General features: G+C 47.7%; 1 protein-coding gene across 1 annotated transcript in view; it reads left to right on the forward strand.

Annotated features, from left to right (window-relative positions):
• Positions 1-5,656, forward strand: part of DPYD (dihydropyrimidine dehydrogenase) — a 2,479,659-nt gene extending 2,474,003 nt beyond the window's left edge. The window contains exons 22-23 of the mRNA XM_073643235.1: positions 2,590-2,730; positions 5,198-5,656. Of these exons, the coding sequence (XP_073499336.1) occupies positions 2,590-2,730; positions 5,198-5,368 (312 nt within the window). The 3' untranslated portion in view covers positions 5,369-5,656. The remainder of the gene's footprint in view (positions 1-2,589; positions 2,731-5,197) is intronic.
• The last annotated feature ends 11,306 nt before the right edge of the window (positions 5,657-16,962 follow it).

Genomic DNA, 16,962 nt, shown 5'->3' on the forward strand with positions numbered 1-16,962 from the left:
AAGATGGTGCCCACCTTTTATACTCCCTTCTCAATGCACCCAGGAACTGCTTCCTCCCTGCTCCTGCACTACAGGGTTCCCCTTCCTCAGTGTTCCCTCCCCCCACTCCAGCCAGGGACAGGGACTGTCGTGCCCATCTCAGGGGCATATTGGTCGCCCTGCCCCACGGCAATGTGGTGTAATGCATGCAGGTGTCGGGTCTTGATCCACACTCCATCCTTACCTGAGAGTGAGATATCACACCTCTGGGTGAGGTGCAATACGTCTGTAGCAACCGAGCCCTCAGGGTGCTACAGTTCCATTTATCTTCAGCCTAGGTGACGTATTGCGATACAGGGCCGTGATTTTGGCTATAAAAGGGTCCCCTAGACCCCTACCCCAAGTTTTTTAAGAGAATCATATATGGCGTGCCAGGAGACTCTATGGAATGCTTTCTCAGCATCCAACGAGAGTATATAATTACAAATTTTTAACTGCATCTAGCCCAGGAAATACTTTGTGCCTAGTAGCAGTGTCTGCTAGTCAGCGGATTATCCCGGCTGTTAAGCAAGCTGCACCACCTGTAGTTTAGACACTTAATTTTTTCAAAGGAAATGCTTCGGGACCATGGGATACTTAGTGAAGAGCATCAGGAGGCACCCCAAGGCATAGGGGCTGGGACTGGCAGTAGGATGCCTTGCGGTGGACAGCCGAGCTCGATCCTTATAAAAGCTTTTTAACTGCAACAGCTTTAGTGGACGCTACTGGAGCTGGAATTACCGCGGCTGCTGGCATGAGACTTGCCCTCCAATAGATCCTTGTAAATGGATTTAAAGTGTATTCATTCAAATTAGAGAGACAATTTAAATTAAAAAGCTTAGAGCTGCCTCCACCACAGGGGGGCTCGCTCGACCCACCAGCGGACAGGCACCAGTATTGGGAGAGGGGGGCTGGCCGTCAGGGTTCACCGCGGCTCTGGCACAAACCCGGCGACACGGAGGTGGCACGGGCAGGAGCGGACTGGCCGTGTCGGCTTCTCACTTTTTGGATTTTAGAAGGGCATGACATGCCTATATCTGTGTCTCCCCCTTCTTTTACTCCTCCACCTCTTTTATTTTCGCATGACTATATGTACTTGTCACTTTTCCATGTGTTAGTTATGTCTTCTGAGCAGTTTGTCAGCTTTTGGACACCTTTGAAGGTGTTTTCTATGTGTTTCTATGTGTTTTTGTTTGCCTGCCATTGGTTTTAACGGTGTTCGAAGGTGTTCGACGAACAGTTCGACGAACAGTTCGGCGAACACACGGGTGTTCGACGAACCGAACCGAACTCGAACACTACGGGGGTGGCTCAACACTAGTTATAAATACTAGATTCCTTGATAGGGCGTTCATCCAGGGAACTAGTTTGATTGTTGTATGGAGTCGGGAAGGAATTTTTTTCCCCAATGTGGAGCTTAGTGTTTGCCACCTGTTTTTTTTTTGCCTTCTTCTGGATCAACATGTTAGGCTATGGGTTGAACTAGATGGATTTAGTCTTCCTTCAACCTTAAAAACTATGTTACTATGTAGATCAGGCTCAATTCGAATTCACCTGTTTACACAGATTTTCTTGGGAAATTTGATTGGAAGAGAAGTTATTTTCCCCAAATTTAATGTTCCTATTTTTTTTTGGATCTCATCTGACTCCAGAACATAAGAAACATAAGATGTAAAAAATAAAAAAATACTTATGCTCCCCTTTCCACTCATCTCTCCGGCCTCTCCACTCCTCACCGCCATCTGTCCGGTTCTCATCGTATCTTCTTATCACTGTTGCGAGTGCTGGATCTCCGGGCCTTCTCACACTAGTCCAGAACTTCTACCTCTGATGAGGCTCAGGAAAGTTCAGTACAAGTACACGAAAAGTCACAACATCATGACATCACAACGTGCAGCGTGACCCTATGGGGATTTCAGTGCACACAGTGATAAGAAGATATGATGAGAACTGGACGGCTGACAGTGCAGAGTGGAGGAGCAACAGAAGTGTGCGGTAAAGTGAGTATAAAGATTTTTTTTTATTCTTTAACTTTTTGAGGGTCCTTTATGGTTCTGAAAAATGGAACCCAAAGGCCACCATTGTGCTGAATCCACACTGAGGCGATTTTAAATAATTTGGATTTTGGCAGCTTCAGATTTTTGTAATATTCAATTCCACTCGAATACATTTGTTCATCTCTACTTTTTACATATTTAGTATAAAAATCTCATCCCCATGGTTGCTCAATAGCTTGTAAAATAGAAAGATTGCTTCATATCACTGTACTTAGGACTACAGAATTTCAATCTTTGGTGGAGCTAGTGTATAGCAGTAATAGACTTCAGGACCAAGGACAGCGCTTTTATATCTATGCTACATGTCAGGATAGGAGGCTGGGTAAAATTGGCGCTTGTGGTTTCCTCTTCTTTGTTTGCAGTTATGGCATTTAAGCAGTTAAATTTAAGTCAATTTTCTTAAAATAAGCCACAAGTGAACATGTTTCCATTTAATGTGATTTTGTGTGCAGTTTAATTACCCTACAGAAGAAAAAGTAAATCAGTTTAATATGTACTCTGTCTTCTTCTCCAGGATGTAATTGGCAGAGCATTGCAGTATATTGGATCATATGGTGAATTAAACATAAGAGAACAAGTTGTGGCTCTGATTGATGAAGAGATGTGTATTAACTGTGGCAAGTGCTACATGACCTGCAATGACTCTGGCTATCAGGTAATGCTAGTTTTCTTATTCATACAATTGTTAACAAGTGATATTTCAGAATAGATTTAGAATTTCCAACACAATTTAGCAGCAATGGAGCAAACTTCTGCTTAAAACTGAAACTAGGAGGCATTTTAACATTTATATTGTAACCCACACCCCAGTCCTGTACAATGAAATTGAAATCAACATAGGACCTTATTATAATCTAATAGCCGTTACCCTAAAATGTAGTTGCATTCTACTTACATCAAGCTACATAAGTTTGTATTCTGTTAAGGTGTTACAGTAAATAAATACGTAAATGTTAAAATAGTGTATTTCATTTTGTTTTAAAAATACATGATTACACAATCAATAATTATTAATCCAATAATAAAAATTGTGACACACTCCCTTTAACCCCTTAACGACCAATGACGGGCATATCACGTCATGAGTAGTTGTCCGTTCCCACATCATGACTTGATATGTCCGTTATGGATTAAAACGGTCATTGGGTCAAAACACACAATGGCAGCTCCATGCTGACAGTGGTCACTGACAGCTGAGCGGCCCAGCCATAGATGCATGAACCTGCTCTCTGGTTGCTGCAATCCCACAGACCCATCACAGTATGTGATCGCCGGTAAGTGCTGAAATATCAGCACTTTCCCGCATTATCAGCCCCGGGAGCTCAGTTCAAATGACAGCCGAGCCCCTGCGGTAACAGCCAGGGTCGGTGCTCGCACAGTCCCTGGCTGATTAACCCTACAGATACTGCGATCGATAGCAATCACAACATTTGGAAGGTTGTGAGAGTGAGAGAAATCATGGGTAGCCAATGATTGACATGGCACCCGGAGGTCAAACAATGACCTGGTCTGCCAGGTAAGGTGGCCTGTTAGACTGACCAGCCAGAGTCGGGGTCTAACAGGCAATCTGCCTGTGTAATAGCACAGGTCTCATGCATTGCAGTGCTGGTGCATTGCAATGCGTGAGACCAGTCATCGAAGTAATAACAGTTAAAGTCCATTAGAGGGACTAAATAAAAAAGTTTAAAAAAGTTAAGAAGACTATTTAAAACATTATTACAAAAAAACAATAAAGAACAAAAAATATTACACCAATAAATACACCCATTTATGTAAAAACAAAGATAAACAACAAAAAAAGTACACATATTTGGTATCGCTGAGTCCGGAATGACCCAATCTATAAAACTGATTAGTATAGGAGACAAAAGTAGCAGGGAAGAAAATATGTGCATACCCAATATAAAGGTTAATAGATTTTTATTAAGGATAGTAAACAGCAAAAAAATAACACAGGCAACGAATTGTTAAAAACATTTAAAAATGTATATACATGATAAATAGTAAGGGCTTGGATAAGGTAGTCCAACTGGTTAGAACTTGTCAGCGCAGGCACTTCTAACCTACCCTGATAAACATGTGTAATTGTATGTCTTATGGATGTACTGTATACGTTTTTCATCTTATGGTCACTATATTTCTTGTGTACTCCCACATTGATTTACTCACACAAATTGATCATTTATATCATGTAAATGTTTTACTTTCCGCTGGAAAATATGCTGCCCTGTATGCACCTAAAGTTTATTATTACATCTAAACTTTAAATGCTGATTAAAAAACAAACACTGATTTCTTCACTAAAGGTATCTATTTAATCTGTATAATAGTGACAGTATGACTATGCCTTTACTTTAAAGGGGATATCCGGGACTTAAAAAAAAAAAAATCTGCCTAAGCACTAACAGGAAGGCATTTGCTACCTAATTGGGTAGCTGATAGGTAGCTAATTGGGTGGCTGCCTAATTGGGGGATGTCAGCTGTCAATCAGCATGACACCGGTAGTCCCACCCTGTCAACAGGAAGAGAAACTGCTGCTCTGTTGACAGGAAGCAGCTGAATTTCCGGCAGGAGCGGTCATTGACCGGCTCCGGGTACAAAAGGCAGGGAGTTGCCTCTGTTAGTAACTACCTGCCTGTTAGGGCTTAGGCACATTTTTTTTTTAAGTTCTGGATATCCCCTTTAACATGCAAAATCATGCTGACATGTTTTCTTTAATGAATAAGGGCAAAAAAAGAAAGTAATGGACATCCAAATTAATCCAAAATATTGGTCATGTAATTTCTTTTCATGTAAGGATTTATTTTTCTTAGATTATTTTATAGCCATTTCATAAAACACCAAACCTTCATTATTATTATTATTATTATTATTATTATTATTATTAGTTATTATTAGTTGATGTGGTTATTATAGCTCTCTATAGTTTATGAAGTTGTTTCCGCCACATACACATTTAGCAGAAATCTTATTTTTTTTTCTGCCACTAAATTGTTTCCATGACGACAGTGTAAGCTCTTACATTAGTCTGAAACAGGCTTTTTAATGAAAATGTGGACACAAATTGGGACACCGGTGACCTTTGTTACATTGACATTGAAACCATTTATTTCTTCTTCCAGGCTATCGAGTTTGATCCCGAGACCCACTTGCCCACTGTCACTGACAGCTGTACGGGCTGCACTCTGTGCTTCAGCGTGTGCCCTATTATTGACTGCATCAGAATGGTTACCAGGACAACGCCTTATGTCCCAAAAAGAGGCCTTCCTCTCGCCGTGAATCCAGTGTGTTAAGGTCGTTAGTTCAGCAAATGATGTGGCGAAACTTCGCTGATGCCACGGCTGGATTACTGCCTCGTTATCATACATCATTTGAAATCCAATCATCAGCTAAAAATAATAAAACAGAGATCGCAAACTTTTAATTATAATCTTAGGGAAAAATTCTGTTGAATTAGTCGGAGGCTCTTTTGATCATTTTGTGCCTTTATCATATACGCATGTATTGGTGTTTTTAATAGCAGCTTGGAAATGGTTAATTTTGTAGCAGCGCGGTAAATAAATCCATCGTATAATACGGTATGAGTGCCTTCCTCTCTTCATATTTCCTTTGTAGCTGAAAATCGTCAGACATAATTAGTTATTTGGGAGAGAAAAAAAAAACAAAGCATTAAGGAAAGAATTACTGTTTGTATACAGACAGTAGATTTACAATGAGGATTTAACACTGGATTAAGTACTTTGTGCAGTGCGTCCACTGATAAAACATAATGTATTTCTTAATCCCTAGTACATTAGGGCTTATAATGGGCACCGTTCGGCATAGCATTATTAACCATTTTAAATGAACCTGCTCTGTTTACTAATGCGCCCAATATGTTGTCCTTACAGTTCTTCTCTATTAGTTTTCATTTGTCTAGAAAAAACACTTAAACATTTAGCACAACTTACATTTTGCTTGGATCACAGTGCCTCGGTGTGACGTACAGTGTATATGCATTTGTAGATCTTCGTTATCTAGCTACTCTCACACTGTGATGCTTTAAATTGCACTGAACACGTGGAACATAATTTTTGGCCCTACACCCTAACGGAGTTGTCCACTACTTGGACAACCCCGTCTTCATCCTTATGTTTTCCCCCAGTAAAATAAAAACTCATACTCCCCTCCAGTGTTGGAACTGTCTCTCCTGGGGCTCGTGTCTAATTGTTATGTCATGCAATCCCTGTGCCCAATCAGCAATGACTTCACTCGCCCCACCTTCGAACGAATCAAACATCAAAAGGAACTGAGCGGCCAGCAACAGCTTTGACTTCTTCTTGATGTCTGATTGATTCAAAGACAACGAGAGTGAAGCCAGCGCTGATTGGGCACAGTGATCGCGTGACATAACAATAAGACTATAGCCAGGGAGTACCAAAACCACTGGAACGGCCTGACATCGGGGAGGAGTATAAGTTTTATTATTTTTCTGGGGGCAAACATGCTGATTGAGATGGGGTGGTATGAGTAGTGCGCAACCCCTTTAACTTATTTCATTTGAATCACAAATGGTACCCCTTTAGCGCATCCCAAAAATTTCAGGTCACATACCAGACCCTATAAACCGGGGGGTGTATAACTTTTTCTTATCTGATGACCACATAGACAGATTGAATCCTAAGAGCAACAATAAAACATATGCATTTATGTGTGCCATATATGTCTAATAATGTGCTTGTTCCATTTCCCTGTCTCCTAAATATCAAAAATTTGAGGTTTCCTTCTCCCCTATCTACACTTCAGCTACAAAAACCAAACGTAGACTCACCAAACTAGCAAAAAAAAAAATTGACAAGCATCTCTTGGCAAAATGAAATAAATGTGCACATTGCTGTGACTGCCGTGCACTAGCATGCAGCCAAAAAAATACAACTATAATCTGAGCCTGCTATAATATATGCACTAAATGAATTTTGAACTGCATTACTGCTATGTAGATTATATGTTTGACCTCAGACCGGATTCTCTAAACAAATATGAAGCCCAGACTTTACCCCCTAAAAATACAGACCTCAAACCTGTCTTTATACAAACTCCAAATCAATCCTTTATCGACACACTAAGGGCCGATACATCAAGACCAGCAGGGGCTCAACAATAATAGGTGCAGGGGTTGCAATCGCACCCAGGCCCTTGGTCTCTAGGAGGCCCAAAAGGTCCCTTTGCCCCATATGAAAATACTATCACTAATAAAAACCCATGATTGGGGCACTGTTGGAGACTTTGCATCGGGGCCCACAAGTTTTAAGTTATGCCACTGAAGACCAGTGTTGTACACGATGATCTTGATGGGGAGATGCGCTGGAGTCAGATGATCCTGATTCTTGAAGAGGCATAAGCCGCAGAAACTTCGGATGAGAGACATACACCTGTGTGCGCCTCACAGCAACTCCTACTTCAGTCCCCACAGTAGTAAGATTTGTTTGGTAGCAAACCCCATGCTCATCATGAATTTGACAAGCGGCGATCACCAATTCCCCACCCTAGTTCCACCAACTTTGGCAGGGTAACACGAAAATGGTGTGAGTGTGCCTAAAGTTGCAAAACTTTAGTGCAACCTCAATTTGCGCCAAAATTCTGCAACTTTTCAAAGCTTTTTATGCCAAAATACAGACTTAAAAGCTTTGAAAAATGGGGCTCTAAGTGTGGTCACATCAGGAATACAAACCCTAGACAACGCATCACTTAATACGTAAAGAGTGTTTCTTTTCAGACCACTTTTTAGCCTTTTTATAAGGGCTGTCATAGTATATATAAATTCCGACCACATACTGTATATGGTAAATATACAACACATTTACAGACTAGTGAAAATATACAGTATATATATGAAAAAAGGAAATATGCATCTGACGCGCCCCTGGGCCTGTATCGCGCTGCGTTGCGCACGCGGGGGCTTACCCGGAGCCGGATCTGTTGAGGGTTGTAGTCTCGTGGCGGTGACCCGGTCCGTGCCCAGGGAGTCAGACTAAGTGGCGCTGCAATAGCAGTGATGTTAGATGACTACGCCACCCGTTGAATGCAGCTTTAGGGCTGCTGCTGCAGGGCAGACCGCTGAGGCCGGTGGTAGGATTGTGCAGCGTGGTAGTATAACCCCCAACGGGAGGGGTATGGCCTCAGGGCAGCCGACGTGGATGATGGGGGTAGCAGAAACCACTCGGAGACGGTACGGTGTAGTTCAGGGTCTTTACTGGTCACAAAGATAGACCCTCCCGGAGTACTGGCTAGCGATTGGGGCCTGGTCAGTCCTTGAGCAGATGGGATCTCCCCTGGCCAGGCGGAGTTGTAGGCCTCCCAAACTAACTGTACTCTTCTGGCTACCTTGCTAGAGGCGGGTAAAAGTAGCCCACGTCCCTGAGTGTGCCGTGTGGTGCTCACCCGTATGGCCGGTGACTCGGGGCCTTCTAGTAGCTTCCGCTCCACGACGGCGGTGCTGGTCCCACGCGTGTGACCGTGCCTTCGGGTTTCTGGGCCAGGGGACCTGCAATCCCCTGCCGGTCGGTTTCTGCTGCTGGGTAGGAGTTAGTCCCCACAGCCTCGGACTCCGGGTCCGGTGATAACTTCTCAGTCAGGGCGAGCTCTGCAGCTGCCAGCCCCTGACTCCTTGTAACACTGCTCCCACAGAGCTCCTGATGTTCTGTTCCTATATTTGCTTCTTTTCTCTGTCTCTACTTCTTCTCTACTCACTAACCCTGCCTCAGCCCCAGGTTTATATAGGGGAAGTCCTTCCCCTCCCAGGACTGGGCAGGAGGTGTGGCATGCATAGGATTCCTGACCAAGAGACCTCCCACCTGCTCTCAGACATAACATTGCTGTTACAGTGGAAACCAGACCCCTGGGGTGCCACATTCCCCCCTAGTGAAATTTAGTACTCCGGGACTAAACATATTTTAGAAAAACATAACAAGATATAACAATAGCAATACAATAAATAAACACATAAAGGTGGTCACGGCATGTCCGTAACCGGGTGCAGTTTTTGAAGAAAGCAAGGTGTCCATTTCACCAAGACAGGGAGACGTAACCAGGTAGGGGTCTGTCCTGCCCCGAGTCCTTAACAGTCTTTAGTCCGTCCTGGGTTACGCTCCAACTATGTACACAAAGGATTCCCGGTAAATCCACCAAAGACTCCTATAAATAACTAGAAACACAAAATTACACACAAGCAACTATAAACAGGTAAACATTATAAAATAGCTTAAACATTTAGATCCTCCAACGTGCGGGTAACTGGCCTCTAGTGGCCCTAGTGGACCTACGGAGCTGACTGTCTGGCCCTGAACTACAGGGTGTAGGAGCTGTCAAGGGTAAACTGGGCAGCTGTCTACCGGCTCTTTGTCTCACTAGGGGTACGGCAGGCTCACTATAAGCAGAGGGTTGATCCTCCTGTTCTGCTTGTGTGGAGTCTTCTGCCTCCTGGACCGGCTGTTCTTCCAGCTCTACCTGTTGCTCCGTAGGTGCTTGGGATGCTGGTTGGAGGAAGGTGAGTACGGGTACCACAACTGCACCATTGACTTGAGTCCAAGACCGAGGGAAGTCCCCGAGCACAGTACTAACCATATCTTCCCTTTTCTCTACGGGTCGATGGTCTTCTTGTTCCTCTTCAGGGTTCCGTAGCTGTTCAGGACACTTCTTCAGGTGATCCCGGGATACAATGGCTGTGGTCTCCCCTCCGTCTTTACTAATGGTACAGACCTTCGGGTTGTCGTGGCTTGAGGGCAGTACGGTGTACGGGTCCTTCTCCCACTGGTCGTCCAACTTGTGGAGCCGTCTTTTCCTCTTCAAGACCTGCTCTCCGGGTACCAGGGGAACAGCGGGAGCATACTGGTTGTAAGTTTTCTCTTGTCTTTCCCTAGCTTGACAGAGACTTCGCTCCACACTCTCCTGTACTTTCCGGTACTGCTGCTGCCTCTCTGTGTCCCAGTCTGCTTCTGGTGAAGTGTCCTCGGGTGTCAGGACTCCCATTTCCAGGTCAACAGGTAACTTACCAGGTCTCGCCCTCATTAGGTAAGCCGGGGTACAGTTGGTGGAACCTACCGGGATGTGGTTGTATAGGTCCACCAGATCGGGCAGCCTCTCAGGCCACAGACTGCGTTCTTCCAGGGGCAACGTTTTCAGAAGATCCATTACCACCTGGTTCATTTTCTCACAAAGTCCATTAGTTTGCGGATGATAGGGTGTCGTCCTTATCTTCCGGCAGCCATACAGATTGCAGAATTCCTGGAAGACCTCCGCTTCAAAGGCAGGTCCCTGGTCTGTCAGCACTTGGTCCGGGTATCCGTGCGGACGGCAGAAGTGCTGCTGGAAGGCTCTAGCTGCTGTTTGAGCCGTTAAGTCCTTGACGGGGACGACAACCAAGAACCGGGAGTAATGATCCACGATGGTTAACGCGTAGACGTAGCCACTTCTGCTTGGGGTCAGTTTTACATGATCCAAGGCTACCAGTTCCAACGGCTGCCGGGTGACGATGGACTGCAGGGGAGTCTTCTGGCTGGCACGTTCCTTCCTTCTTAGGTTACACGGGCCACAGTCTCTACACCACCTCTCGATGGTTCCCCTCATGCCTACCCAGTGGAACCGCCCGCGCAGCAGGAACTCCAGCTTCTTCCATCCGAAGTGTCCAGCCCCGTCGTGGTATGCCTCCATCACCATGGCTGCGTCTCTTCGTGGCACCACTACTTGCCAGATTAGTTCATGTGTCCGGGAGTTAACCATTCGGCGGCACAACTTCCCCCTATAAAGGAACAGTCGACTCTTCTCAGCCCACAGTTGTTTGGCTTCCTCCGGATTGTCTGGGTCAAGGCGAGCCTCTGGCCGAGTCAGCATCTCCTTTACCAGCCGGACGGCAGGGTCACTGTCTTGCGTTTCCGCCCAGTTATAGTGAGGCAAGGGGTTAAACGTAGCGGCTTGCTTACTCCTTACCCGGTGGGAACACTGGATAGTCCCATGACGGTGAAACGCGGGGAGTTCGACTTCTTCCAGTCCCTCCGGATCTTCTCCTCCGTCTGGTAGATTTGGCATCCTGGACAGGGCGTCCGCGTTGGTATTGGAGCGTCCTGCCCGGTATTTGATTGTGAACTCGTAGTTGGACAGACGGGCCATCCATCTCTGCTCTAGGGCACCGAGTCTGGCTGTGTCCAGGTGTGTCAACGGGTTGTTATCCGTGTACACGATGAACCGGGAAGAAGCGAGGTAGTGCTTAAAGCGTTCGGTGACTGCCCACACCACTGCCAGGAACTCTAGCTTAAATGAGCTGTAATTCTCAGGGTTTCTCTCGGTGGGTCGCAGTTTTCGGCTGGCATAAGCGATGACTTGTTCTTTCCCCTGCTGGATCTGGGACAGCACAGCTCCTAGCCCGATGTTACTTGCTTCGGTGTAGAGGATAAAGGGCTGGCTGTAATCCGGGTACGCCAGGATTTCATCCTCCGTGAGGGCCATCTTCAGCTGGCGGAAGGACTCTTCTTCCAACTTCTCCCATCTGAAGGGCGGCTTCTGGTTCTTGGCCTTCCGGGACTGGCCTATCAGGAGGTCCTGCATAGGAGCTGCCTTTTTGGTGAAGCCGGGGATGAATCTGCGGTAATAGCCTACCAACCCAAGGAACTGCCGCATTTCCTTTACACTGGAGGGACTTGGCCATTCCTTAATTGCGGTGATCTTATCAGGGTCGGGAGCCACTCCATCAGCGCTCACCACGTGTCCCAGGTACTGCACCTTTGGCTTCAGGAGGTGACACTTAGAGGGTTTCACCTTCAGGCCGTAACTTGCCAGGGCTTCGAACACTTCCGCCAGATGTTTCAGGTGGTCCTCATAAGTCTTGGAATATACGATGACATCGTCCAGGTACAACAAGACCGTCTCGAAGTTTTTGTGTCCCAGACAGCACTCCATTAATCGTTGGAAGGTTCCTGGTGCGTTACAAAGTCCAAACGGCATACAGGTAAACTCGCTAAGTCCCATCGGGGTGGTGAATGCGGTCTTCTCCCGGTCCGCCTCTGCTACAGGAACCTGCCAGTACCCGCTAGTGAGATCCAAGGTAGAGAAGAAGTTAGCAGATCTTAAAGCAGCCAAAGACTCCTCTATCCTTGGTAAAGGGTACGCATCCTTGTGTGTGATACGGTTGATTTTCCGGTAATCTACACACATCCTCATAGTGTTGTCTTTCTTTTTGACTAAAACTAGTGGGGCTGACCAGGGGCTACAGCTATCCCGGATTACCCCAGCCTCCTTCATGTCTCTAAGCATCCCCTTGGCGTGTTGGTAATGTGCAGGGGGTACGGGTCGATACCTCTCTTTTATGGGAGGATGATCTCCCGTGGGGATGTGGTGTTCTACCCCCTTGACTCGCCCGAAGTCTAACGGGTGTTTACTAAACACTCTCTCATACTCTTGAACCACCCGGTAGACTCCCTGTTTCTGGTGGGAGGGAGTGGAGTCAGTTCCCAAGTGTAGTTGCTGACACCATTCCTCCATTACTTTCTTAGAGAAGTTACCTTCCTCCGGGTGAGATGGAGGCAAGGGTTCCACAGATTGTATAGCATTTTGGTTAATGGTATATAATTTGGCTAGCGTGGCATACCGGGGCAGGTACACTTCCCTCTTCCCGATATTGATTATGCGAACGGGCACCCTCCCATGGCGTACATTAACCACCCCCCGTGCTGTCAAGATGGTGGGCCTACTGTCTGAGTAAACTGGTTCTACCATTGCCTGGTAATCTCTACCTCTCAGACCAATAGCTGCCCGGCACCAAATCATCATTTCACTTTTTGGGGGCATGGCAATAGGGAAAGGGTCACACATTCTCACGCTACCAATCTCACCGCCGGAGAGTTCCACCTGTTGCCGTCGCATCAGTGCCCGGATCTCTTTCTGGAGCACTCGCTGCTCGCCGGAGCTGGCATTCTTGGCAACCTGCTGTAAAAGGAAAATCACCTCTGCAAGACAATTTTCAATTACATTAGTTCCTAGAGTTATCTTTGGGTGACTCTCGTGTTTGTCAATGTCTACAATGATCAGTCCCTGTGCTGCCAGTTCAACTCTACCAATTTTAATGGTCACCTCTTTAAATCCGATCTGTGGCACGGGCTGACCATTGCTGGCGATGATACTCAAGTCGTCGTCAGGGTAGCGGGTAATATCCGAGTCATTCCAGTACTGCTTGAAGAGCACGTACGGGATGGTGGTGACCTGTGACCCGGTGTCCAGTAGGGCACTCATAGGAATGCCATCCAGTACCACAGGCAAGACTGGACGTCCTCCCACATATTTGTCGCGCCAGTTCGATGGGCCTGATGATCTTTTTCCTAGGGGTTGGCCCTCTACCCTAGGTTGTGCCAGTTTAAAGGACAGTACCTTGCCATATGTCCGGGTTGATTACAGCGGCGGCAGATGGGTCGTCCGTCCTCGTTGTATCGGTCGCTGGGTCTTCCTCTGGCCGGTGGGGTCCTCCTTGGTCGACGCCACGGGATGTCCTCCGGTCTGGATGCCAGCTGGATCTTCCCTGGAGTAGAAACCTGTAAAGACTGCACAGTTCGGGTTAGCGCAGCAACGCTTTTAGCTAGCTCTTGGACCTGATGGTGCAGGTCTGGAGCCGGGTCATTGCTCAAAGCCTGCGCATCAGCTCCCACAGGCCCTGCCGACAAGGGCGCCGCCTCCTGGTGGTAAGTGGTAGTGGGGCGTCTGTGGGTCACAACGCCACCTGGTGCCGGTTCTCGGAGCACCCGGATGGCTCTGTCCTTGTACTGTGCAAATCCCAGATGAGGGTCCTGTAAGGCCATTGCCCGCAACTGGGTTCGGTGGGCATTGCAATATAAACCCTCTATAAATTGTTCAGTCAACAGCCTGTCCTCGTCTCCCACGCCGTCAGGGTCGGTCTGCTTAATGGCTCTCAGGGCTTCTTGTAGGTTTAATGCATAGTCTCTTATACTCTCATGTGCCTGCTGTTTGCACCCGTAGAATCTGAGCTTGATCTCGGCTGAGGTGCGGGTATCAAAGGTGTCCCTCAGCCGGGCCAGTATCCCTGCGACAGTCCTCCCCCCAGGTGGCCAGGACTTTACCTCCCTTTGGGCTGCCCCGGTTAATTGGGCCACCAGGATGCTCACTTTTTGCTCTTCTGTAAGGGGGTACACCTGGAAGAGGCTATCCAGCTTTTCTCTAAAGTCATGCAGGGTATGCGATTCCCCTGAGTACTGGGGTAGCCAGGCTGCCCCCGGGATATAGGGCATGGTGAAAGGCATGACCGCAACAGCGGTGGCGCTGGCGGGGGTTGGAGCGGTGAAGCTCTCCTCCGTATCCGACATCCTTCTCCCCCCTAGTGGACCGTGGCCTACCTTGCGATGATCCTCTTCCGTAGGCTGCGGCTCCGCAGTGGATCGTCAGGGTTGAGGACCTTCCGTCGCGCTCCTGTGACGTCGGCGTCTGCTGGGCTCCTTCCAGGACCTGACGCAACGTCCGGACGTGAGGCGGGGCTTCAGTTCTCGCGGGCTTTTCGGAGTCCACGCCCCTCTTTTTCCCGCGCGGCGTCCTCAAGATGGCGTCCAACGGCGGGAAAACTCCACAGATGGCGGGAAGAAGGCTGAAAATGGCGCCGGATGGCGGGAATCTTCACGGATGGCGGGAAGAAGGCTGAAAATGGCGCCGGATGGCGGGAATCTTCACCACAGGTGAGTTTGAAAGTCTCTTGTTCAGGCACGCAGTACCCGGTGGTTGCGGGCACGAAATCCTGCCGACTACGCCAAAAGTTGACGCGCCCCTGGGCCTGTATCGCGCTGCGTTGCGCACGCGGGGGCTTACCCGGAGCCGGATCTGTTGAGGGTTGTAGTCTCATGGCGGTGACCCGGTCCGTGCCCAGGGAGTCAGACTAAGTGGCGCTGCAATAGCAGTGATGTTAGATGACTACGCCACCCGTTGAATGCAGCTTTAGGGCTGCTGCTGCAGGGCAGACCGCTGAGGCCGGTGGTAGGATTGTGCAGCGTGGTAGTATAACCCCCAACGGGAGGGGTATGGCCTCAGGGCAGCCGACGTGGATGATGGGGGTAGCAGAAACCACTCGGAGACGGTACGGTGTAGTTCAGGGTCTTTACTGGTCACAAAGATAGACCCTCTCGGAGTACTGGCTAGCGATTGGGGCCTGGTCAGTCCTTGAGCAGATGGGATCTCCCCTGGCCAGGCGGAGTTGTAGGCCTCCCAAACTAACTGTACTCTTCTGGCTACCTTGCTAGAGGCGGGTAAAAGTAGCCCACGTCCCTGAGTGAGCCGTGTGGTGCTCACCCGTATGGCCGGTGACTCGGGGCCTTCTAGTAGCTTCCGCTCCACGACGGCGGTGCTGGTCCCACGCGTGTGACCGTGCCTTCGGGTTTCTGGGCCAGGGGACCTGCAATCCCCTGCCGGTCGGTTTCTGCTGCTGGGTAGGAGTTAGTCCCCACAGCCTCGGACTCCGGGTCCGGTGATAACTTCTCAGTCAGGGCGAGCTCTGCAGCTGCCAGCCCCTGACTCCTTGTAACACTGCTCCCACAGAGCTCCTGATGTTCTGTTCCTATATTTGCTTCTTTTCTCTGTCTCTACTTCTTCTCTACTCACTAACCCTGCCTCAGCCCCAGGTTTATATAGGGGAAGTCCTTCCCCTCCCAGGACTGGGCAGGAGGTGTGGCATGCATAGGATTCCTGACCAAGAGACCTCCCACCTGCTCTCAGACATAACATTGCTGTTACCGTGGAAACCAGACCCCTGGGGTGCCACACATCTATCTTTCATATTTGTAAAACATTTTATAGCACAAAGCACTACTTTAATTACTAAAGATTAGTGTTGAGCGAACATGCTCGACACTGCTCGGTACTCGCCCGAGCATCACGCAACTCGGGATGTTCGGCGAGCACCGGGCATTTCCGGGTTACTCGGGCGGGAGCTCGGGTCTCCGCCCTGCATGTTTGGCGCTCTTTACAGAGCCAATGAACATGCAGGGATTGCCAGCCAGTCACTGTAATGCCGCAGCCATGTTGTTTGTGGGCATTACAGTGATTGGCTGGCCGCACAGCGTCACCTCGAGTATTTAAAACCGGGCGCCGCCATCTTGGACACAGTCGCTCCGGATCAGACAGTGTAGGGACAGCGCTGCTGATTTAGGGAGAGATATATCCTGCAAAATAGTTAGTGTAGGGTCTGTAAAGGCTGCCAAATCAAACAAACAGTCCTTCTCAGGACTAATATCCATCCCAGGTATATCAGGCAGGCAGGCAGGCTGTATAGGAGACTAGGAGACGCAGTGGTTATACCAGCAAACGCTGCATTACAGTCCTGTGTGCTGCTCCTGTTGCTGAAATTGCTGGACTTAGCTCCAGGTCCCGGGGGCCAGGAAAAATCCTTTTTTTTTATCTAAATCCTCTTTTTTTTTTCCTCCTTCACAATGTACAAATACCCATCTTATTAACCTTTTGGTGTCCCCCCCCCAAAAAAAAAAAAGTGTGCCTCTGATTTTTCAGACACAAATATATCTGTTGAAAATAGTCTGGTGTAGGCCAGAGAAATAGAAGTGTGGTTTTGCAGTTCTATGGGCCATTTGTATCTAAAAAAAACAGTTTGAGTGTGTTGCTCACTGTTCAGCCGCAAATATATATATTTAAAAAAGTCTGGTATACACCAGTAAATTATTACTGTGGTTTTGATGTTCCACGGTAAAACATCTCTATTATCCTGTTTTTGGCATTTTTTGCTGTATAAAAATAATAATAGTGTCTCCCTGATTTTTCAGACACAAATATATCCGTTGAAAATAGTCTGGTGTAGGCCCGAGAAATACAAGTGTGGTTTTGCAGTTCCACGGTACAAACCTCTGTATTATCCACT

This window comes from Phyllobates terribilis, unplaced genomic scaffold (assembly GCF_046119375.1).
Source record: "Phyllobates terribilis strain yellow unplaced genomic scaffold, ASM4611937v1 Scaffold_8__6_contigs__length_399053987, whole genome shotgun sequence".
Taxonomy (NCBI): domain Eukaryota; kingdom Metazoa; phylum Chordata; class Amphibia; order Anura; family Dendrobatidae; genus Phyllobates; species Phyllobates terribilis.